General features: G+C 42.1%; 1 protein-coding gene across 1 annotated transcript in view; it reads right to left on the reverse strand.

The window, feature by feature from the left end:
* C30H10orf90 (chromosome 30 C10orf90 homolog) overlaps window positions 1-24,080 on the reverse strand; it is a 76,338-nt gene that overhangs the window by 40,183 nt on the left and 12,075 nt on the right. Inside the window, exon 2 of the mRNA XM_054174609.1 lies at window positions 1,646-1,812. Coding sequence (XP_054030584.1) covers window positions 1,646-1,812 — 167 coding nt within the window. The remainder of the gene's footprint in view (window positions 1-1,645; window positions 1,813-24,080) is intronic.

Below are 24,080 nucleotides of genomic sequence, written 5' to 3' on the forward strand. Positions count from 1 at the left end.
TGCTGTCAATTGACTGATTAGACTGCTCCTGCCCTGTGTTCCTAGATCTTCAGCTCTTAATAGGAAAATAACCCACTGAATTGGCACGCCAAGTCTGAGGATTAGCTTCATAATGAAAGCTCATCCAAGCTCCTTCGGGGTTTAGGTGTCATTTGCTAGCTGTACTGCTCCTGCTCGGTATGAATTGGTTGGACTTGATGATCTCAGATGTTTTTCCCAAGCTTAGTGATTCTATGAATTCATCTTAGTCCTACCTGGGCATCTAGCATCATATAATAGGATCACAGAATTGCTTTGATTGAAGAATCCCCTTAAGATCATCCAGTACAACCACTAAACCCAGTACTTCCAGGTCACCATTAGAACATATCCCTCAGCCCCACACACCCACATGGCTTTTAAGTCCTTCCAGAGATGGTGATGATATCATCTGATAATCGATACCAGTACTTGACAGGTGTTCCACAAAATATAATTCTCTTTTTCCTCAAGGAAAACTATGTGAGCAACAGAGTTGTGACCTTCCAGGTGCCATGGTCATACTTCTCAGACATGGGGTGCAAGCTGTGACACTGCACTGAACACAACGGAAAAAAATCATTCCTGTGCTCCTGTCCTCCATTCACAGAAACAGCAAAGAAAAATGGACCCTCTGTAACTCTTGGGAAGGTCAATTTGGGAATCCAAATAGGTAGAGATAGATCAAGAGGTTATTAAGGAAGAGAGGTGCCAAGTAAATTTTATCAACTCTTTAAACCAACTGCCTGTGGTTTTGACAATTCAATAATTTCACAGCCCCAGGGAAAGCATTTCCTTCCTCCTTTGTTTCTTTCATGGTTTCTAACAACATTTGCCACATATTTTCTGCACTACATTTATTTCTACCTACAGGTTAAGACCTTTGCATGCCTTCCAAAACTGTCCACTTCCTCGAGATTCCTACAGGGCAGAAATGAATGTGCCTTGAAATGTTTTATTTTGGACGTCTCTCTTTTGCTCCAGTAGTTAAGTTGACATTTACTTCATTTGTTAAGGGCTGCACAGATGTAGACATCTTCCAAGAATCCAAAGGTACATCAAAAAATATTCCTGATTAGCTTCGAACTCCTGCATCAATATTTTAAATATTTTACTTCCCTTTTTTTCTACTCAACTATATATATATATATATATGTTTCCCTCTCCTAATCATTTACAAAGAAATGGCTCTTTAAGTTTGACCAGCTGATCCTATGCTCACTGGGAGCTTTCAAGCTTCACTGCATTTTGTGAAAAAAATACTCACTTACAGAAAGTAATTGCAGTGAACTGAAAACCTCAGGCTTTATCTTGAGAACATCTGAGACACAGGGTACTGATATTTTTGATACCACTTGATTTAGTCTCCCAGGGTGTTTTTAACAACTCCCCCCCCCCCCCCGGCGCCCCCAACACATGTGATTTCCTCCTCTCTCCCCCCCCCCCCCCCCAAAGAGTGCACAGAATCATGACATTTAGCCATCATTTTATTTGGCTTTTCTGCTGCCTAAGCCAAGCCCAGCTAAACAACACCAAGCCCAAATATGCTGCTCAGCAATCAGCAATTGTTTTGTAAACCTGAAAGCATTCTGCTGACTGCTATCTAAGCACAGCTTATTTGTTTTACCTTGGAAGAGCTTGATTTCCCCTCTGCAGCACTCTCCTGCTGAAGGCCTGTACATGTCCTCTGACCATCAGTGCCCCATGGTTTTTGGGTCACTCCTGAGGGAAAAAAACCAGAGAAAATAACATTATTTTCAGTGTTCTGGAGGAAATGAGTTAGAAAATGTGGTTCTAAACAGAGTGGAAGAGAAAAAGAGCTACTGTAAGTCATCTGGTTTCCCTAGGATCTTGTTATCCAAAGGATCTTCTCCCTCCCTCTTCCCAGGAGATGCATTTGGAACACTCCAGGGATGCTGTTGCAAAGGTTTGTTTGTGGACAGTCTCACAATGTGCTCAGGATCCAGAGCTTGGATATCTCTGCTGTTGATTTCTGTGATTTCAGGCAAGAGGATGGAAGAATGAAGGGAAATAGGAAATCTGGTGATAAGGAAGGTGAAGAGTCTAAGAACAAGCCTTAAAAGGAGCATCTGAGGGAACTGGGGTTGTTCAGCCTGGAGAAAAAGAAGCTGAGAGGTGACCACGTTGCGCTCTCCAACTCCCTGAAAGGAGGTTGAAGTGATGTGAGGGTTGGTCTCTTCTCACTAGTATGAAGTGATAGAATGAGAGGAAAAGGCCTCAAGTTGTGCCAGGGGAGGTTCACTTCTTTCCTGAAAAAGTGGTCAGGCATCAGAATAGGCTGCCCAGGGAGGCGAAGGAGTCCCTGAAGGTGTTTGAAAGACGTATCGATACGGCGTTTCAGGACATGATATAGTGAGGCATGGTGGAGTTGGGTTGATGGTTAGGCTTCACAGAGTCATGTAATACATCCAGTTGGAAGAGACCTCAAAAATCATCTGGTCCAATCCTCAACCCAGCACTGAAGGTCTGACACTAAACCATATTCTTAAGTGGCAGGTCCACAGGCTGCTAAAACATTTCCAGAGATGATAACTCCTGGGGCACTACCCTGGAGAGACCACTCCCATGTTTGATAACCCTCTCAGTGAAGGAGTTTCCTACTATGCAGCCTGAACCTCCCCTGGTGCAGCTTGTCTTAGACTTGATGGTCTTCAAAGTCTTCTCCAACGTTAACGATTCCACGAAATGCGGATTTCAACAAACACTGCTTTTGCGTAGTCTCCAGAACTAGGAGCACCAATGAGAACATTCATGGTCTGGATGCTCTGCGTTGGATTTCAGCTGAACTAAGCCACCTTCTCTTTTAATGAATTACAGTCACTTTAAAACCATATTGACAAATTCTATTGCATCTTAACTCCCCTCGCTCAGAGAGAACTCCCCCTTCAGTACATCAGCTTCTGATGTCATCATCTTTGGTCGTCCATGAGCAGCGCCCTGTCTGCAGCTTTTTACACAGAGCTAATTTCCATGTAACACGGAGTCTGGACTCTTGCAGCAACACATTATGCCTGCTGTCAACCCTTGTGCCAGGAGTTAGGTTATGTTCTTTGTCATAGGCATCCAAAATTGATTTTCAAAAATTCTCCATTTGGACTGAAATCTCTTGATGTCACTGGCTGTTGCTTTATAGCAACAAGTCACGTCACTGGATGGACCTTTTGTACCTTATTTTCTTTCCATTTAGGCAGCCTGCCACGGGAGTTGATAATATTTTGCTAAGCAGAATCTCAGTTTACATGTAACATCATATTAACAAGGGAATATAAATCAGCTCCACTTAAAAAAGGTGCTCATTAAAGCATATCCACCACAGCAAGCTTCATGGCTTCTCCTTGAGTAGGAGTCGAAGGACAAGAGGGAGAAGGTATCAGGTCTACCCTCCATCAAGAGATCTCCTAGAGTTCCATTAGGGAACAGAAACCAGAACACAAAAAGGATGTTTGATGAACCTTCTGCTTTAATAAATTATACTAAAATGTGTTTAAATCCTTGACTGGCACAGCTCCAAGATGTCAATATATCCACAGCTGGCATGAAAGAAAGATTTTCCTTTGTCAGTGAGCAACAGAAAAGTCCTGAGCAGCATAGAAGACAGCTGGACTCATTAACCACAGTATGGGGGAGGTTGGGGGGAAGAGAGAATCCAGAAAATAGCCAGAGCAGAGGCTCCACTACACATTTTTTTGGCAAAGAAATAATGCACAATTGCAGTCAGCAACAATGCAATGAACCTGACCGAGTGCTGTTTCACGGTCATTGCTGGCACAACACAAGGGCAAAATACCCTTGGAGCCTGCTCCTCACTCTTGTGGTACACAGAGAGAAAGAGGTCCTACACTTGCTGCGTAGGACAAAATCCACCTAGATCTGCAAGCAGTGGGATAGTGGAAGCTGCTGGGTAAACCTGCTGGAAAAGTTGTTTTCAGTGTGTCAGTACTCTGCTGAACTAAATGCAAACACCTTCACTGCAAAGAGCCTCTGTACATATTTACTTCTGAAAACACGTAAATGGGGAATAACTTGCAGAGAAGGATAAAGCAAGAATTCTCAGATTAAGGCAAGACCTTGCAAATCCAAAAGTTTGGTATAAGAAAAAAGGCACGTAATTAAAATGACAACTCCAACTACGTTACATTTATTTTCCTCAAATGCTTTGCAGTAAGAACACCACAGTTGTCTCAGATCAAGCCTTCAAAGTTACAACAGGAGAACATCAACTCGTGAATGTCAATGCAAGGAAATCCAGAAGGCTGGCTGGAGATAAATCAGATCCAGACAGGCATGTGCTGCCAGATGGTCTTTCACGAATTTCATTCAAATGTATTTTCAGCACAAAAGAAAGACTGAGTACAACGGGGTCAAACAAGAGCAAGTTGTCAAAGACCACACCATAGATAACGCATAACATGGAAGTTACTCTTATCAAAGTGGCCTCCTGTTGATAAGCAGCAATCTGTGGGTAGGGCCTTCCAACTTCCCAAAATCTTGGAACAGGTTGGTTAATTCCTGCTTGTCTAACTTTGACAAGGACCTGGTTGTAGAGCAGGAGAGACAGGAAAAATAAGGTGGGAAGAAGAGGAGCAAGAATACTTGTTTTCTGTGCTAAACCACACAGAGTGGAGTTTTGCATTGCAAATTGTACCATATCCTGTGCAATGACATTCCTTTTATTACTATGATAATCCTATTGTTGGAAAACACTCAAACTTTTGGCAAGTCATTTAATGTAGTCGCTGAGATAGATTAAATGGCATTGGTGGCAAAAGCTCCAACGATTTTCATGGTATTATTAAATCTATTCTTGGAAGCTTCACATTTGGTAACTCATGTCAGCAGAACAAACTGAAAAAGCAACCCCAAACCTTTAAAAAGAGCTTGAATTTGTGTTTGAAACTAAGATAGTTCAAGGAGAAAAAGGGTTTAGCTGAGATGTGTCAGAGAGGGTTTCTATACCAGTTCTCATTGCTGACAAAACTCATTGCACTGCAACTCTTGCTACAAAACAAAATGCAAAGTTCAGTTTTTCCCTGGTGTGAAAGCATGAAAGAAATGGCATTTCAACTACTTTCCATCTCTGTGGGGAGCATGAGAAACTTATTTCTATCCTAGTTGAAATCCCGAGGATTAAACTTCCCCAGACCTTCCCTTTCCACCGTAATCCACCTCCCCGGCTTACAAATGGGAAATGCAATGAGGAATAGGGGAGCAACTGCTGACATATGAACTTTGTCCTATTACATCTTCACTCTTTTTCACCACCCACCCCCCTCCCCCCCACCCCCAACACTCTTTGCTGAACGAAACGATACGCTCCTTGGCAAGGCATCTGGACATCCGGCTACAGACCAGGGTTTTCCTAATTACGGAGTGCAGCTGGAAATGATTCTCCCAGTCTCGAGTGCCTGGATGTCTGCCCCAGGCCAACTGGCAGCCGGCTCAGATAATGATTCAGAAAAGATGTACTTGTAGATCAGCTTGCTAAAACACAGAGAGACTGCAAAGGTGAGGGTGCTGGTGAAAAACAGTGTACCATGAATGTTTGGCATGCACAGGACAGCCTGGTTTGTAGCCAGCTGAAGTTCTGTTCAGAGCTTGAGACACACATGAAAACAGTCCATGGATGATGGTCTTTTGTCAGTGTTTCGTGTCTTTGCTAGGCACACACAGACTGTCACACTGGGAAGGGTTGTCTGATGACACACAGAGCGACACTGGGCAGAGCTGGAATGACTTTAGACCACTGGTCCTGACCCTGTCTCCAGTTTTTGTCATGAAAGTTGCATATTTCATTCATTTACTATTCACATGCTGATAAATTCCTAATGCATGTCAGCATATTTGATCTCCTCCAAGCCCTGCTTACTCAGTACTGATCCGCTCTGCCATCCCCTCTGAGCCACAAGCATCACCTTAAAGTGAACTCACCTGGAGGCTCCGGGAACCTCCAGCACTTCCCTCAAAACACCAAAACCAGCAACTCAAAATGAGTACATCAGTGTGAAATAGGGAAAACTTCTCCACGTTACCAAAAAAACACCTCATCTCTTGTTGATCCTTAACTCACCACTTAAGAGACCTATGAAGGGATTTGGGCTCCCTCTCAAATCTATGGCAGCCAGGGTCCCTACAGCTCCCAGGTCAGCACTGTTGATGACTTCAAAATGCTCAAATACCAAACCTGGGAACTGGGAGTTACAGGACCTCAGTGGCTTGGCTGCAGGGTCAAGCATCAGAGCACTCACTCAGCTAATACCACATCTCCAGCATCACTTCAAGATTATATTTTAAATCATTTTTCTCCTTCTACACATTGTTGCTACTCTAAGTAATCAGGCAATAAACCACACCATTAAAATCAGCTTGGAGAAATTAATTTATACTTTATTCTGTTTAAAACATCATATTTAAGTTTTCTTCTAACTTTATTATTATTTTTTTTTAATTCAAATACCTGAGGGAGCCTTGAGGAAAAAAAAGTGTCATCATTAAAGATTCACCACAGCCCCTCTCAGTGAGGGCTGGGAGAGATCATAATTCACTTCTTCAGATCTGAAGTGAGTCATCCAGAAAAACCATACGGACATGACAGATATATCCAAGATGAAAGCCAAGTCAGAATGAACACTAGACCCAAATTCACATATTCTGGTCTTCTTCATGTGTCATAAAGAAAAAATAACATAAAATTGCAGAGACTATTATCATCTAAAGAGAAAAAAAACACCCCAAAACCACACCACAGAACGATGAAACTAAAGTTCACAGGCCCAGTACTAAAACTAGAGACAGACAAATGCTGCAAATCCCACCACACAGCCAAGTCCTTGCTGAGATTAAATTGATTTATAGGGAATACACTCACGAATGTTGTGTTTGCTTGTTAGTAGAGACAGTGATGCATCTCCAAAAAGCCTTGGCACAGGCAGACTTGTGTCATCCTTCAAGGACGTTACCCTGAGCCTTTGGAAGTCAGCTTAAGTTCAAAGAGTCACAGAATGGTAGCAGTCAGAGGGGGCCTCAGGAGATCATCAAGTCAAAAACCCCTGCCAAGACAGGTTCACCTAGAGAAGGTCACAAAGGAACACATCCAGGCAGATTTTTAATGTCTGCAGAGGTGCAAACTCCACCACCTCTCTGGGAAGAAGCAGTGAAGGGTTGCACTGATGACGGTCCAAAGGCAGCATCCAAGTGAAGATGGGGCACAGGCAAAAGGACAGGAAGACAGCCCCATAGGCACATGTCGGTTTTACTCTTATGGTCTCATCAAAATTCACCTGACTTTCATCTCTGCAGGATTTGACATTTCACAACCTTCCTTCATGAGAGACTAGACAGTAGTTTTCACTAAGATACTTCAGGAGCACACAATGTCATCCTGATAGCTCAAACGCAGCTAGAAGCCGCACTGTACTTACCCATCAAGAAAGGGTGACAGAAGATAGAGTACATCAGGCCTGGTAAAGCATCTCTGCTGAACTTCTTTTAAGAAGTAGCCTGCCCCCACTTACAATGGGGGTCAAAAAGAAACACAGGTTTAAAAGGAGGAAAAAAACAACTGCCAGCTCCTTCCTTGACATCTTTCTTGTCAGAAAAAAGAAAAAGCCAAAACAATGCAAACAAGCACTTTGCCACAGAAGAAGGTACTTGAACACAGCTGCACAAAGATAACAGCATTTTAAGGCAGCTTTGCCAGGAAGATTTTCAAACCAGAGTAAGCAAAACAGCCTGAAATCATTTCAGTCTGAGCAGGATTCATTATGTAAACACAATAGAGAAATATTTTTTTAAGATGTCAAGACGGATTTTCTTCTATTACAAGTAGCACCATGAGATTTGTTAACTGAATTATCTTTCCCTGCTTGCACACCTTGAAGCTGTAGCTGGCTGCCTGCAGAGATGATTACAGGATCCGCCATGGAACGGACAAATGAGTTCTGGTCTGCTATCGAAAAGCCAGAAGTCATAAATCTCTCATTATCCCTGCCACTAGAAGCAAGGTGCTCATCAGGGGGCTAGAAAGAGCATAGAAATTATACCTTGACATTCATGCATAAAAGAAAAAAAAAATACTGTGTTTTTATTATACACTGCTATCATTCTTTATCTTCGCTTAATAAAATAAAGTGGGGAATCACCCTCAGCATATCCATCACACAGGCACAAAAATTAAATATTCTTCCCTTTCTCCTTCTCCTCCAAGTCTTATTTCTTTGTTTTCCTAGCTTTAATTTTCAGTAGTGTGGGAAGAAGCACATCTCTACGTTTCTCTAGGCAGTATAAGCTTATGTTAACAAATCTCAGTCTCTCGAAGCAGTGACTAATTCACCCAACCTGCCAAAGCCCAACCATGTGGACCTAACTCAGGCCAAGGGCTCACCTGGGAGTGCACAGGAAGATTTAACTGACAGAGGTCTGATTTCTCCATGCTCAATAATGTGGTCTGTCGCTGGAGCTCCCTGCTGGGGCTCTTCTAAGATCTCTATAAAATGTAGGAGGAGGGAAATGGAGAGCTCAAAACCAAGGTATTAGAGGGAGGATATCTGTAAATTATGAAGAACTGAGGTGGATCATGAGGAATAATAGTTTTTAATAGCAAAATCATCCTCTTTCATAACTTCTCTTCAGTTGTTCCACTGCAGAAATGGAAAAGATACCACAAATGTCACAGATTCCTATTCCTGCGGCTGTGAGAAGAAGAACTGGAGCCAATGAGCAAGCCACCAAACTCCCAAAAGCTGATGAGCCAGACAGAGGTCTGGAAGCTCCATGGTTCTCTCCACTTGGGTGGGCCTGAGATTAAACACATCTTTGTGCTGCTGAAAGCAATGCAATATTGTCCCTATATCCCATCACCCTCCCAAGACGGTGATATTTTTGGATGGGAGATAGATACTTTTGTATAATTTGGACACATTTTCCTAACAGGACTTTGAAAAGCAGTGAGACATTGTGCATAAGCAACAAAATCCCAGACTCTCCTTGGAGAGGATGACTCCCCTCTAGGTAATCCTGGCAGTCTGATTCCTAAATGAGCTGTTCTATATCCACACCAAGATAAGGAGCAGCACAAAGATGACACTTCTGGTTTCTTGCTAAACTTCCTGTTTGGTATTCTTTGGGAAAACTGCTCATACCAGAAAGTTATTTAGGAATTTTTAAGCAAGTCCTCCAGTGAGGTCTCAGCAGCTCTGCAAGCAGTGTCTGTAGAGGAATCATCAGGAGCAATTTTGTCATGGGGATAGTGTTTGGGACTGTCTGGGAAAAGTTAGATTACTGGCAACCAAAGATAGAGATGAAGGGCGGACAGGATCCAAAAGTCTGTCACTGGCATGGCACAGAAAGCAGGAGAGGAGAAACACCAGGAGCAAGGTGGTCACTGGAGGCTGTTTCATGCAAGAAATACATAGCACTGACTCTTTGGTTAGACAAATTTGAACAAAGTATTTAAATATCAACACCAGCTGATTCAGAAGTTTGTACAGAAAAGGTGGTGGAGGGAAGATAGAAATAAAGAAAGGAGACAAGTCCGAGCAACATCAACATTTGCATTTCTCAAGTTCTAATTATCTCTCAGGCCTTCTCACTTGCGTTCCTGATTCAGAGACTCACACAGACCACATTGCATTGCTAGATGACTCAACGGTCATCTTGTCCAACCCCCTGCAGTGAGCAGGGACATCTTCAACTAGATCAGGCTGTCCAGTGCCACAACTCCGATCTTGAATGTCTCCAGGGACAGAAGACCACATCCCTGGACAACCTGTTGCAGCATTTCACCACCCTCACTGTAGAGAGCTTCCTCATAATGTCCAATCTAAGTCTACCCTCGCTGCCCCTCATCCTACCACTACAAGCCCTTCTAAACTGTCCTTCCCCAGCCTTTCTGTAGGTCTCCTTCAGATATTGAATTGTTGATATAATGTCTCCCCAGAGCCTTCTCTTCTCCAGGCTAAACAGCCCCAATTCTTCGTGCCTGTCTTCATAGGAAGTGCTCCATCCCTCTGATCATCTTTGTGGTCCTCCTCTGGACTTCCTACAGCAGGACCATATACATATCTTGTGCTGGGGGCTGCAGATCCTTGCATTAAGATTTAGCAGTACCTACTCTAACATTACTTGGTTTATTGACCACTGAGCCCCTAGTGCACCCTCAAAATAAAGATATAACTAAGAAACATTCCATACAGAAAGACATTGGAAGGGATCCTTCACCACTCCCAGAGCTCTGTTCACAGCATGTTATTGAGATCTCCACGTTTTAATGACCACGTTTGTTTCTGAAAGTACAAGAATGTTTGAGATGGCCAGAAAATTCTTCTGGTGACTGTAAACATGACAAATACTGTGGATAAGCAAACAAAGGTGTGGTGGTTTTAAGAAAAAGCAGTTCTAGAGCCAAGAAGTATATTTATGAAGAGTTACTTTAGTGCCATTATGTGCATTTATGCAAGGGCCCTGACATGCACAAAGTTTGATGGCACAAATAGGGTTTACAAATGAAAATTCCACCCATGGTACTCCAGACTGGTAGCAATTACACAATGTCCACAATTGCATACAGCTGCTTATGCATACAAAGAGCTGGAGGCAATTGTTTGGCCTCAGCAATTTAACATTTCTTATATTTGTCTGCTTTTGTAAGAGCATAACTTCAAGACAAGAAACTGCAGAGAGGACAAGAGGAAACCTGTGCACTGCCTGTTATCCCTGTGGTTTATGACTGCATAAAATCTCCTGCTGCAGACATTTTTCATCATGCTTTTGCTTAACAATGGTATTTGCTTTATTGATTTATATTTTCTCCCCCTTTTAATACACTTAATACAGTTGTGGCTGCAGAAAATGATGTGTTCTGTGGGTTCAGATGCTTTTGTCAAGACATCAAAGCAGCAGTTCCAACACACATCTATATTAAACCAACTTTGTTTCCAAAACAAAGAAACAGGATGTTCACATGAGCCAAATTTGTCACTACAGGATTTCTACCATGGAACTAAACTCCATGGAGCACCAGATTTAATACAGACTTTTCATGCTGTTTTTGAATAACAAAAGCATTCATTTTTGTGTGGTACTTGGAATGTCAATTCTTTCTGGAAAGTCTTTCACGTTAACTGCTGTTACTGTGAGCAGTAAGTCAAGGGAAGGGATTCAGCCCCTCTTCTCCACTCTGCTGAGACCCCACCTCCCCACTTGCAGTGCTGGGTCCAGCTCTGGAGTCCTCAACACAAGGAGGACAAGGAACTATTGGAGCGGGGCCAGAGGAGGCCACAACAATGATGGGAGGGCTGGAAAGCCTCTGCTGTTAAAGACAGCCTAAGAGAGTTGGAGTTGTTCAGCATGGAGGAGACCCTGGGGAAACCTTATTGTGGCCTTTCAATACTTAAAGGGGCTGAGAAGAAAACTGGGGACAGACATTTTCGCAGGGCCGGTTGTGACGGAACAAGAGGTGATGGCTTTAAAATAAGAAATGGAGATAAAGACTAGAGAGATGAAAGCAATGTCTTTACCTTGAGGGTGCTGAGACACTGGCCAAGGTTGCCCAGAGAGGTGGTAGAAGCCAAGGGTGGAACCACTGCAGGTCAGGTTGTTTGGGGCTCTGAGCAACCTGCTCTAGTTGCAGATGTCCCTGCTCACTGCAGAGGAGTTGGACTAGATGACCTTAAAAGATCCCTTTCCACCCCGAACGATTCTGTGTTTCTCTGATGACAGATATCAAACTGCTTGACAAGAAAGTATGCAAAGGCTAAAACTAAGATTAAAAGCATCAGTGCTCACAGGATAAAAAGCACAATAGCTAAGATTTAAGTAAGTACAAAGCCTAAAAAGTTAAGTTATTTACTTTATGATCAAACTAGATTTTGCATAATTTCAGAACACTGTGAAGCTCCCACTAATTTCAGCTGCCACTGACTTGCCTTGACTCTAAATCTAACACCTCTTTATGGAGCTGAACACAGTAATTCTACCACATAAAACTTTTCAGTTGGTTAAATATTACCTACTTTTGTCTTTTGAAGGGAAAATTAAAACCAAACTTCTATTCAGGGCATGCTTTTACTACACGGCCATGATTTGTTTGATCTTGGAATTAGCCCTTTTTAATTCCATTGCAACAGGTTTAGAAACAGATCATGACAGAGATTAAAACAAAAGAAAAAAAGCAGTAATACCAACATAAAAGAGGGCATGGTAGATTTTGGGTTTATCACCAGATTCAACAAAAGATAATTGGTAATTGCCTTCTTTTTAATCACTCAGGCTTTCACTCCAGAAATAGAGGGTGCAGAAAGGCTTGGAATTGATGATTAAATGTTTAAGCCCTCAAAACCTTAACTTTTTGCATCTTCCAAATACCGGTTGGCAGGGAATGAAATCTGGAGTTCTCAAGCTCTCTTTTGGCTGTGGACACCACCTGAATGAGAAGGAGGAGGGCTGGGAGCCGTCAGCCTTCACCCAGCCCCACCACCCAAGCAGCTCAGCTGGACCAGGCAGCCGTGGCTACTTTTCCAAGAAGCAATAACTTGCTGCCTAGCAACAACCCAAAACTCATGATTGTTTGTCTGTTCCATTTCTCGTGCAAAACTAAAAGCTCAGATCCTGAATTATTGCATTCAGCAACATCAGAGCTGCAACAGCTGGATAAGAAAACATATTTTCCTTCACTCACTGCAAGACTTCCTCACTCTATACTGTGGCATTCGTAGAAGATAGGCAAACCCACAACACATTTTGATCAAAGACCAATCTGAAAAAGTATTTCAATATGTAAAAAGTTTTCTCAACACCTGTCCCCTAGGAGCTACTTCCATGCATACAGTCATTCCTGTGCTAAAGCTGATTTAGGCCCAAACACAAAGGGTCACCTTCTCTTAGGTACAAGTATTCTGGACAGCACAACACAACTGTACTTGCAGGAAACTTCTCCCCATGCTTTAGAAGTTCTGGGTTTTTTCCTTATTGTTACTTACTGCATGTGAAACAAAAACCAAACACCAAACAAACACACACCACCACCAACACAACCTTTTGGCTCTCTGCTTGGATCAAATCTCCAGAAGAAACTTCATTTATGCCCTATGCTTCTGCTTGTCCAACCTGTGGCTTTTTAGTTTATGGGCTGTTTCAAACAATGTGACAAAAAGGTCAATAGCTGACCTCCAACCATCTACCTGCACAAACGAGAGGCTGCCACAGACAGAACTTCACCAGATCTCTCCTGTTTGATCCATGCACATGCTTACCAGCCAGGCACAATGGCCATAGTGCCACATCACCTATGGAAGATAATGCCCCTTGTCCAGGGATCACTGAGGAGGAACATAGGACACATGCAAGTGAGGATAGGCAAGGAGATGGGAGGAGGAGGAAGGACTACCAGGACAATACTTGGGTCTCAGGGTACCATCTCTGCTACTCATGAAATGACCTCTTTATTGTTAGTCTGTATTTTCAATGTAATCTCCTAGTTTTCACTGTAGAAACATATGGAAACCTCATGCTAAGATTCTAGAAACTGAGAGGTTTAAAGAAAAGTTAAGCGCTGGAGGCCAATCTAATGATGCCTTGACCCCTGTGTTGCTGTATCTTAGACATAACCATGTGCAGCATCTGTCCTGTTTCAAGTCACACAGCAAACTATTACCAGAGTAGTCACCCTCCTAAATGTGTCTACTATGATAGACACAACATTACATACTCAGATTTTACTACAGAGAAAGAATATCTGAAGTAATGTGAAGTAGTTACTGAAGAGCTCAGTATAACAACACACAAGCCAACACACAAGCCATTAAATAATTTAGCTGCACTCTTCACCCTGCTCACCCTTACAAGGCCAATTCTGGGCACTCTACATTTCAGTCTTTCCACTGGATGCTTTGGGACAAGGACCAAAGGTCTCTTTGGGTCCACCAGTTACAGGAGATAGACTTTGCTAAATATGCTTTCAAAAACCTCTTTGGTCATTACCAATATTCTCTCTAACATTAACTACCACTAACTCCTCCACCTAGGAGCTGCAGAATGACCTATATAATGAGGACTATGTTAAGAGCTCACAACCCTGCACTGGCAGCATCAGTGCTCTGGAACCTGACGAGTTGATGATCTGTGTAAAGCAAAAGTTAGCATTGGGAGTGGTGAAGATTCATACTTGTGCAGAAAGCCAGTGCAAGTTTGGATGCTTTGGCAACAACAAAGTTCAGGTGGAAATTTCCTTCAAGAAAGTCTAGACATACAACTTCACAAATTATCTACAAATCCCCTCACTACAGGAAGGACACTGAAGTGCTGGAGCATGTTGAAAGAGCAGCAACAAATCTGATGAAAGGTCTAGCGAACAAATCTGATGAGGTGTAGCTCAGGTTAACTGGAATTGTTCAGCTGGAGAAAAGGAGGCTCAAGGGAGACCCTCTTGCTCTCTACAAATACCCAAAAGGAGGTTGTAGTCAGCTGGAGGTCTGTCTCTTCTCCCAAGAAGCAGGGGATAGGACAAGAGTAAATGGCTTAAAGTTTCACCAGGGGAGGTTTAGGTTAGACATTAGGAAAACTTTATTCCCCCCAAGTGTTGTTGAGCCCTGCAACAGGCAGCCCAGAGCAGTGGTGAAGTCCCTGGCCCTGGAGGGATATAAAAACCATGCAGATGTGGTTCTGAGGGAAATGGCTTACTGGCGACTTGGCAGTGCTGGGCTAATGGTCAGATCTTACAATCTGAAAGGCCTCTTCCAACCAAAACAATTCTCTGAGTCTATGCTATGACCTTGTGCAAGCTGTATTTTGGTGTCTGCACTCTTCATTTTTGGCTGGTTCCCAACTGAACCTCTCACGATGCAACAATACATTTGCCTCTCACCCTCTCCAACTCAAGAGTACCAAAGAAAACCTCTTTGGAAACAGTTAGGATTTTATGGAATAGGTTGTAATTATTAACCTGACCTCACAATGGACTTGCACATACACTGGGATTAGGTTACTCACTGCCAGCTTCATTAGTTGACTTTAGTTAATATGTGTGTCCACAAAACACAGCACTGCATTCTAACTTTCTTCTGATTCCTTGTGAAAACAGAGCTGCCACCCTTTTTCGCCCCACTCCTATACTCCTGGGATAACCTCAGGTAACTCATGCAATAGCAAACACACACTCTTTGTCTGTTGCTCTATTGCTTGTCCCACGCTTGCTAAATTTCCAGCCACAAATTCAGTGTGAGAGGTCAGTGCAATACTTTGCTTCCACCTACTATGCTGTCTCTCCTTCCAGAAATAAGAGCATCACTTCCCCTCTGAGTAGCATGTACCTTCCTTCCTCCTTTCTCACAACACACCTAATTTTCAAGGACAAATAAGCTCAAGTATATGACGTCACTGTATTACTTGGAAGTTACTTAGGTTAACTTGCAGTGTTTTTTAGGATGGGATGGAGGTTTGACTGCACTGCCCTCTGCTTTTTGATTTGTAATGGACATGTTTTACATCCATTTAAAAAAGTTACCTTTGGTGTCCAGAAGTGTAGTGGAAGAGAGCTTGGCCATTGCTGAAGCATTTATAAATGCATGCTGAGAGCATTCCAAAAAACTGACCCACCATGAAGAGCCAGAGAGGGTCATAAACCAAAGTTTTCTTTAAAACAGTGGACATCTATTCATCTATGAATTAGAAGGCTGGAAACCCCTATGCTGTGAAGCCTGGCTGAGAGTTTGGGTTATTCAACCTGGAGAAGAGAAGGCTCCAGAGAGACCTTCTGATGGCCTTTCAGTGCTTAAAAGGGCCAATAAGAAAGCTGGGGACAGATTTCAGCAGGGCCTGTTGAGACAAGACAAGGAGTCATGGCTTTAAAATAAGAGGGAGATTTAAACTGGAGAGAAGGAAGAAGTTGTTTACACTGGGGGTGGTGACACATTGGCCCAGGTTGCCCAGAAAGGTGGCAGATGCTCCATCTCAGGAAACATTCCAAGTCAGGTTGGACAGGGCTCTGGGCAAACTGCTCCAGTAGCAGATGTCCATGTTCAGTACTGGGGGGTGTTGGACTAGGTGACCTTTAAAGGTCCTTTCCAGCCCTATGATTCCATTCTCTTGTTGGAGCTTAGAAATTCCATATTTTGTTTCCCCATGATACAGAACCACAATCTGGTTAGCGAGAGTGATAAACAGATGTGTATATGCAGGTATGGAATCCATAGAGAACTGCTTTATCCAAGAGCTGAGGCTAAAAGGCTAGTTTTTGCAACAGAAGTATTTACTGTAAATTAAATTCCTATCAGCTGGAGCCAACTTGAGAGGATTAGCACAAGAGTCATGTGCTGCTTTAAAAAAACAAATAATAATCAGAAGACTAAGCTCAAATAATGGTGAGAAAGAAAAAGCAAGTTCAGGGCTACTCCTTTGTACATTGATTAAAATATTCTGATAATCCCAATCCTGGAGAACATACTGATGTGACACACGGGCACACATTGCACATTTCATCTCTACACTCATTTGGGTTAAGATTTAGGGCTGATCAAACCCCAGGTTTTCAGGATAGTGGTTTTTTGAGATGAAATAATTGAAAGGCTCAAGTATATTCTTTGGACATTTAGAGGGATAGAAGTCATCTATAAGGTAAAACCAAATTTCAGCAAGTCATTCATCTATTTGAAATAAAAGAGTACAAATACTTCTCAGTCCTTAAACTAAAAGCATTAATTTGGAAGACCAGTCTAGTCTATGTCATAATGATTCAGGACCAATTTATTACTCTAAATATTTCATTTTATTAGAGCAATATGGGGATTAACATCTTGGCCAGAATGTTAATTCTAATAAGTATATAAATGCAGGTTTATATACTTCACTCAACACTTAAGGAAAGTTTATTCACCCAGAATTAAGTGGGGGGTTCTGCTTCCAAAAACAAAACAAAACAAAAAAGTATTGAAATAGCTCACAACTACTTCTTTACTTTGGGTAGAAGTCAGTGTTCCTGGCTGCAGTAGCCATAGTGATAAGACCAGGAATTTCCCATGATTTTCAGAGTTTGCAGGGTTTGCTGGCATTTGGAGCTTTTTTTTGTATTGGCCTTTTAATTCCCCAGACAGTACTGCCATCTTAGCATCTTGGTGCCTCTAAAAACTAGTATCTAAATCCAGAAGGTGCTATTGACTTCCCCGAAACTAACCAAGGCAAAAGTTCTCTCTCCAAAAATCTATTCTTCCAAAGCCATTTTTGTATCAAAGCTTTCAGTTGGCAGTCACTTATTTTCAGAACTGCATTGAAGTCTGGACTACATGAAACAAAAATTATCTTTTCTTCGTGCTCAGTTTCCTACAACCACCTTCTCCTTTGGGGAGCCAACCCCAAGGTTAGCTCACAGAACTCATGGAATCATTTAGGCTGGAAAAGGCCTTTAAGATCATCAGGTTTAACCATTAACCCAACACAAAACCATGTCTCTCAGCATCATATCTATACATCTTTTAAATACCTATTTTCACCAGGCTGGATTGGATTCAATGACCTTAGAGGTCTTCTCCCAACTAAAACAATTCTATGAAAATTAACAGCAAAAGAAGCAGGGGAGAAAGACTACATGGTATGAAGTAATGCAGTAATAAAAGACAGTATTTCCTTGAATGAAGAGTTTCCAATACCTTTGCCTCCTCCAGCAAGTTATAACAGCCACTGCTTTGTATGAAGAAATAAACAGCTTTATGTTACTGACCTCTATCACATACAGCCATGAAACCAGAGTGCAATTGTGGTATTTGCCACCTTTTAGATATTCGTTTCTTATCCCCAGTACTTAAGAGGGCTGGCTGAAGGCAGTTTATACTAGATTAGGCTTCCAACACCTTCATGCATTATAGACTTCCAAATACTTTTTTTTTCCCCCCTCTCTTTCCCTTTCTCAGAAGGTGAAAGTGTTGAGTCATTTCTTTTATGGATCAGATGGAGGTTATTGCTCATAAAAGGAAAAAGCCAGCGGTTCAAGGCAGGGCTAAGTGGAACACAGCCAGTTGCAGCCCTAGAGAACAGCTCCCAAGCATCCCCAGCATTCAGGCTCCCCTGCATCATTCTGCTCACCCTTTTCTGGCTTAAACCAACCAGGCACTAGCAGCTTATCCGAGATCATAACATGGATTAACAAGGGCTCATCGGATGGAACCGTGTGCCAGAAATAATTATGGCTTAAAATGCAAGAGCCTGGCAGGAAGGGATTATCATTTGTGAAGCCAGTCCATTTAAATGGAGAAATAACCCACATATTACAGTAGAGGATAATTTGGCAGTTACAGTTTCAGTGGCTCAGAGACATAAAATACAGTCTCATCAATGTGTAAGATTACAAGTAATTAGCCCCTATATGGTCAAGTCATCAGTTAGAAGCTAGACTCCATCTGGGGACTTTTCATAATGATGCCTCAGAGACAAGCAAGATGGGACCTTTGACTTACATGATTTGGAAGGGACTGAGACATAATTAAATCTGCAACGATACAGGAACTGCAGGAAAAGGGATTTTTAAGTTTGAAACATATTCCCTTTTTCTAAATAAACTAAGGACACTGCACTCTGAAACAGGAAGAAAAGTAATCAAAAGACACTAAGCAAATAGATGCTGTGCAGCTGCCAAATAGAAGATGATACAGGACTATACAGAGCTGAAGAACATTCAATAAGAATTGAAGAATTCTTAATAATTCTCTTCTGGTTTAAAGAATAAGGTTTTGTTTAATTGTAGTGGAAAAAAAAAGGACAACTCCCATCCAAAATCAAAGAGTATGGATTTAAAAATCTATTTCTACAGACACCTAAGTTATACTACACACTGTTTGCCTTAAATATATAAAAGCTAATTCTCTTGCAGAAATAAAACACAATTTCCTTTCTTACTCATTACAAGGAATCTGCCTTGCAGATTTTCCAAGAGGGATATACAGAGCTATTATGGTTTTGAGTTCTATTAAACACTTACCATCTTCCATTTTCTTAAGGTGGCTTAGAGCTTTGTGCTGGAGAAACCAAAAACTTTAATGTTGGCTTCTCAACAATGATTGGTTCATTCACATGATCTATCTTCTCCCAACTAACAAACCAACAAAACCCCCAAACAAACAAGACTACGATATTATCATTTTCTACCATAACTCTGCATTCTGTCACTACAAAGCTGGGTCATTAAAGCCTGGAAGCTAAATGGAAAAGTGTTTTAAGGCCATGAACTAAGAGGGGAGCAACAGAAAGAGAATGATCTCTCAGAAAAGGTTACAAAATAGTACATATAAGTTTATGTGTCTCATGCAGCTTAAAAAAAGACTCCTAGTCTGCCACAGTGAGGTCACATCTGGAGTACTGGGTCCACTTCTGGGCTCCCCATTTCAAGAGAGACAGGAGAAAGTCCAGTGGAGACTACAAACATGCTGAGGGGTCTGCAGCATCTCTGTGAGGAGGAAAGGCTGCGAGACCTGGGGCTATTTAGCCTGGAGCAGAGGAGCTGTTCAACGGCTAAAGCATGAGAGGCAAGAGAATGGGGCCAGATGCTTTCCTGTAGTGCCCAGAGACAGGGCAAAGGACAGTGGGCACAAAGTGGAACACAGAAAGTTCCATCTGAACGTCTGAAATAAGGAAAAACTTATTTCCTATGAGGGTGCTGGAGCCCTGAAGCTGGCTGCCCAAAGAGGTTGTGGGGAGATTCCAAACCCACCTGTATACTGTGCTCCTGAGCAGCCTACTCAGGGAGACCCTGCTCGAGCAGGGCATTTGGACCGGATGATCTCCAGAGGTTGCCACTGACTCTCATCATGCTGTGACTAATCAAAGTGGCATCAAACTCTCATGTAGGCAGGCTGATGCTGAAAGAAGTTAACAACTAGCCAGAAATTTCAATATTTATTTCCCTCCATTTGCAAAAATGTCTTAGAAACAAGTTGGTCTTTGCACATATAATGGTGAAGGGGGTTACATTTAAAATTTACTTATTTCACAGAAGAATCCTCTTCAGCCACTCCTGAGTCAATTCAGCATTTTTATCTACCATAAAACATCTGTAAAATTGTACACTGTTTGGAATTGCCTGTAGAACTGTGAACCGAATAATCCTTATTTCAGCCAGACTTGGTGCAAGGATATCAAACCAAGCCTCCAGCTACAAATACATTATCCCACGCAACACATCCACAGTCAAGTGTACAACTAAAAAATGCCTTATTAGTGTGATGACCAGCAGCATTCAATTAAAGAACCCCAACAACAGACAAGACACCGCGGCATGAGGGTGGCAAGAAACCTGACCAGGTTACCCAGAGATGGTAGATGCCCCATCCCTGCCAACGTTTTGGGTCAAGTTGGACTGGGTTGTGAGAAATCTGCACTAGTTGAAGATGACCATGCTGACTGCAGGGAATTGCACTAGATGATCTTTAAAGGTCCCTGCCAACCTGAACCATTCTGTGGTTCTAGGTATAGAGCAAGGCTCTACACTATTTTGTCTAACCCATATGTTATTCATGTCATGTATCCATACCCATCTGTGCACAATTCCTTTCACCAGCAGTTACAGCGAGGAAGGTCAGTGGACTTTTTATCTACAAGAAAATGTAACCACTGACTGGGTTTGGTCAAAGAGCATGATGAGCTGGATGGCTAGTCAATCACCATGAGGAAAAAAACCCCAAAAATCAACAACAATCTAAATACTCAAGTATTTCAAACCTTCAGATGACCTTTCAAGAGGATTTCAGTTTGAAAATACAATATGAGGAACAGCTATGGATTTTGGAATTCATCTTCTATCCAAAGCCTTTGCTAAATGTCTCTTCCAGGTTGCTAGAAATGTAAAATAAACAGCAGTGGAGATCAAAGCTAGAGGGGGGAAAAAAGAATTAAGGGAGGCTGGTGTCCAGCCAGAGATCTGAGTCAAGCAACATATATCACAATCACCAAGGTTGGAAGAGACCTCAAAGATCATCAAGTCCAACCTGTCACCACAGACCTCATGACTAGACCATGGCACCAAGTGCCACATCCAATCCCCTCTTGAACACCTCCAGGGATGGTGATTCTACCACCTCCCTGAGCAGCACATTCCAATGGCTAACAACTCTCTCAGTGAAGAACTTTCTCCTCACCTTGAGCCTAAACTTCTCCTGGCACAGCTTGAGACTGTGTCCTCTTATTCTGGTGCTGGTTGCCTGGGAGAAGAGACCAACCCCCTCCTGGCTACAACCACCCTTCAGGTAGTTGTAGACAACAATAAGGTCTCCCCTGAGCCTCCTTTTCTCCAGGCTAAACAATCCCAGCTGGAAATACCACTCAGCTTTCAGAAGGAGAGCTGTCTCTCTTCAGGTAGTTAGTCTAACTGGGAATGATAGACACAGCAAAAAAACAAATCCTCATAGAAGTAAAAAAAAAGCACACACACAAAACAAAACCACACACACCCCACAACAAAAAACAAAACAAGCAACAAAGCAAACCACAAAAAACCCAAACCATGTCTAATAGAGCAGTCCCTGGGCAGGAAAATGCAATGGAGAGCAGGAAAGAGGAAAGCTTTACAGGGAAAACCCTGGGGACTAAGGAGGACTGCAAAGAAAGCCTGTCTCCATCTACACCATAATAGAACACTGCATTTAATGCTTTTAAAGTGGAGAGAGATTTCTTGGTTGTTCTGTTTTTTTCCCTTTTGGGTGTTTCAGGGGTTTTTGTTGTTGTTTGGGTTTTTTCTTTTTCCCTCCCCCCTTCAACTAAAAGCTGAAGAAAAGTTGTTATAAAAGCCTCTGTATCTTTGGACAGAGTGAAGAGAGCGAGTTTCAGGTTAAAGAAAATAATAGTAATTCCAAAGAACAGGCCAGACAAAGATGACTGCCTTTGCACATGGTGCATAAAAACAACCACCAAAGCGACTCTAACTTTGTGAGTTTGAATAAAAATACATAGTGTGGAGGGGCTAAGTAATGCAGAATGCCTGCTTATTTCAAACAAACAAACAAAAGATTGATATCACAGGGAAAAGTATGATAGGATTAAGGTAAATCAGTGGGCACTATGAAAAAACCCAACAGTATAAATTACATAGAAATGACAGACTGACAAAGGAACACAGCCAACAACCAAGGAAAGTGAACACTAAAGGAAGTAAGTAAGTATACACATGGCAGCACCTCGAAATCTCCTTAAAATCAATTTCTATCCCAAACAAGCAGAAGTATACTAAGAAGCACCATTTTGCCAGAATGGCCCAGAAAGGTGGACTACTATTGCAAAATGCTGACACTAAATAAATGATGTCTTGCCAGCAGAAGTCAAAAGAGGAGCAGTACGGTAGGGATCCACAGAAATCATAAACAGCTCTCATGAGATGCATAAGAAGAGGTATGAGGGGACATGAACCTGCCAGGTAGATAGACAGGATAGAAAGGATACTTTTTCTGCATGACTTGTAATTGAATTGTGAACCTAAACAATCAGAATCCAGACAACGATGCAACGGGACCGGCGCTCTGCCCCAGTACTGCTGTTCCGCTCCCATCATAAGGCTTCTGTGCGAGCCAAGGTGTTTAGAAGTATCTCAGAAAATCAGAACTTACAAGTAATGCAAAGGTGGCTTGGGGTTGGGCTTTCTTGTTCTGGAGGGTTGGGATGGGATTTTGGTAAGAGGATTTTTGCTATGTGGGGGTTTTGGCTTTTTTTTAGGGGGTGGTTTTACTCCTTTGGGTTGGATTTTTGTTTCAGTGGGGTGGTTTGGGGAGGGATTTGCTTGGTCTTTTTTGTGGGTTTGTTTCATCGAGGTTTTTTGGGTTTGTGGGAGGTTTTGGCCTTTTTTTGTGGTTGGTTGGTTATTTTGGGGGGATTTGATGTTTTTTTTTGGGGGGGGAGGTTGGCTGGCTTAGGGAGGGTTGCTGTTATTGAGATTTTTCTGGTCAGTTTTGGTGGTCTGGGGGTTTTTGTTTGTTTTTCTGGTTGATTTGTGGTTTGTTTGGTTTGGGGGTTGTTTTTTGTTGGGTTCTTTTGACAATTTTGTTGGTTTGGGTTTTTTTTTTTGGGGGGGGGGTGTTGACTGTGGTTGGTTTGGGGCAGTCATTTTGTGGGGGGGGTGGTGGTATTTGTTTGGTTAGCTTGGGTTTTACATACCACTTTTTTTTTTTCCCCCTCCCTTGATATTCAAACCTGTCATGACAGTAAACTCCTCTGCACAGGTGTCTTTCAATGTGAGCAACTGCCATGTTTTACTGTGAAATAACACACCTAGGAGATTAACTCACCTTTCACTTCAAAAACAATCTCCAGGAAAATTCTAGCCTCTCCAAGGAGTGAATTGTTCAAATAACTCCACTATACAATTATTATAGCATGTATAAATTACCCAAACCACAACAAACAGAGTTCATAGTGGCTGCTCACTTTGATGTGTATTTACAGAGGAATTCAATAAATTAACAAACCAGAAACAAGTTCGGAGGTTCCACTTCAAACTTCTTTATGCCAACACAAGGTGTGCTGAGCTGAAGAAGAAACCTCTGTGGTGAAACAAAAACTAAGCTGTTTACTGAAAAAACTGAAGAGCACTTTCAAAGCTTTTACCCATCCCATATTATGAGAGGATACTCTACAGAATGAGGTCATAAATTTCATAGCCTGGATTGCTGTCAGGAAGCGATGACAGACTTATTGTAAAGATTTGTCAGCTCTAGCAGCAAGGTCACCATGCCCCAACACACAGAAAATGTTCATCTACCTATAACCCTACTGAAATTGCAGGCTTAAGAAAACATATATTTACCTTATAAAGCTGCAATTCCACATCAGCTTCCACCCAATTGGAGGTTTACTGCCATTAATTTAGATAATATATATTCATCTTACCAAAAGAGCTTCTAGAAGCTTCTTTAATTTAACCTTTCTTTTAGCCTTTTTTTCCACTGTCACACAACCAGCAATTCAGTTGCTCACAAATGACCTCCTGTGCCCCAGTCACGGTGTAGCAATCAATGGTAGAAAAATTCATAAAACAGATTAAATTCTACAGTGTTTGCTTTGATGAATTAGTGGAATTTGTT

Source organism: Dryobates pubescens, chromosome 30 (assembly GCF_014839835.1).
Source record: "Dryobates pubescens isolate bDryPub1 chromosome 30, bDryPub1.pri, whole genome shotgun sequence".
Taxonomy (NCBI): domain Eukaryota; kingdom Metazoa; phylum Chordata; class Aves; order Piciformes; family Picidae; genus Dryobates; species Dryobates pubescens.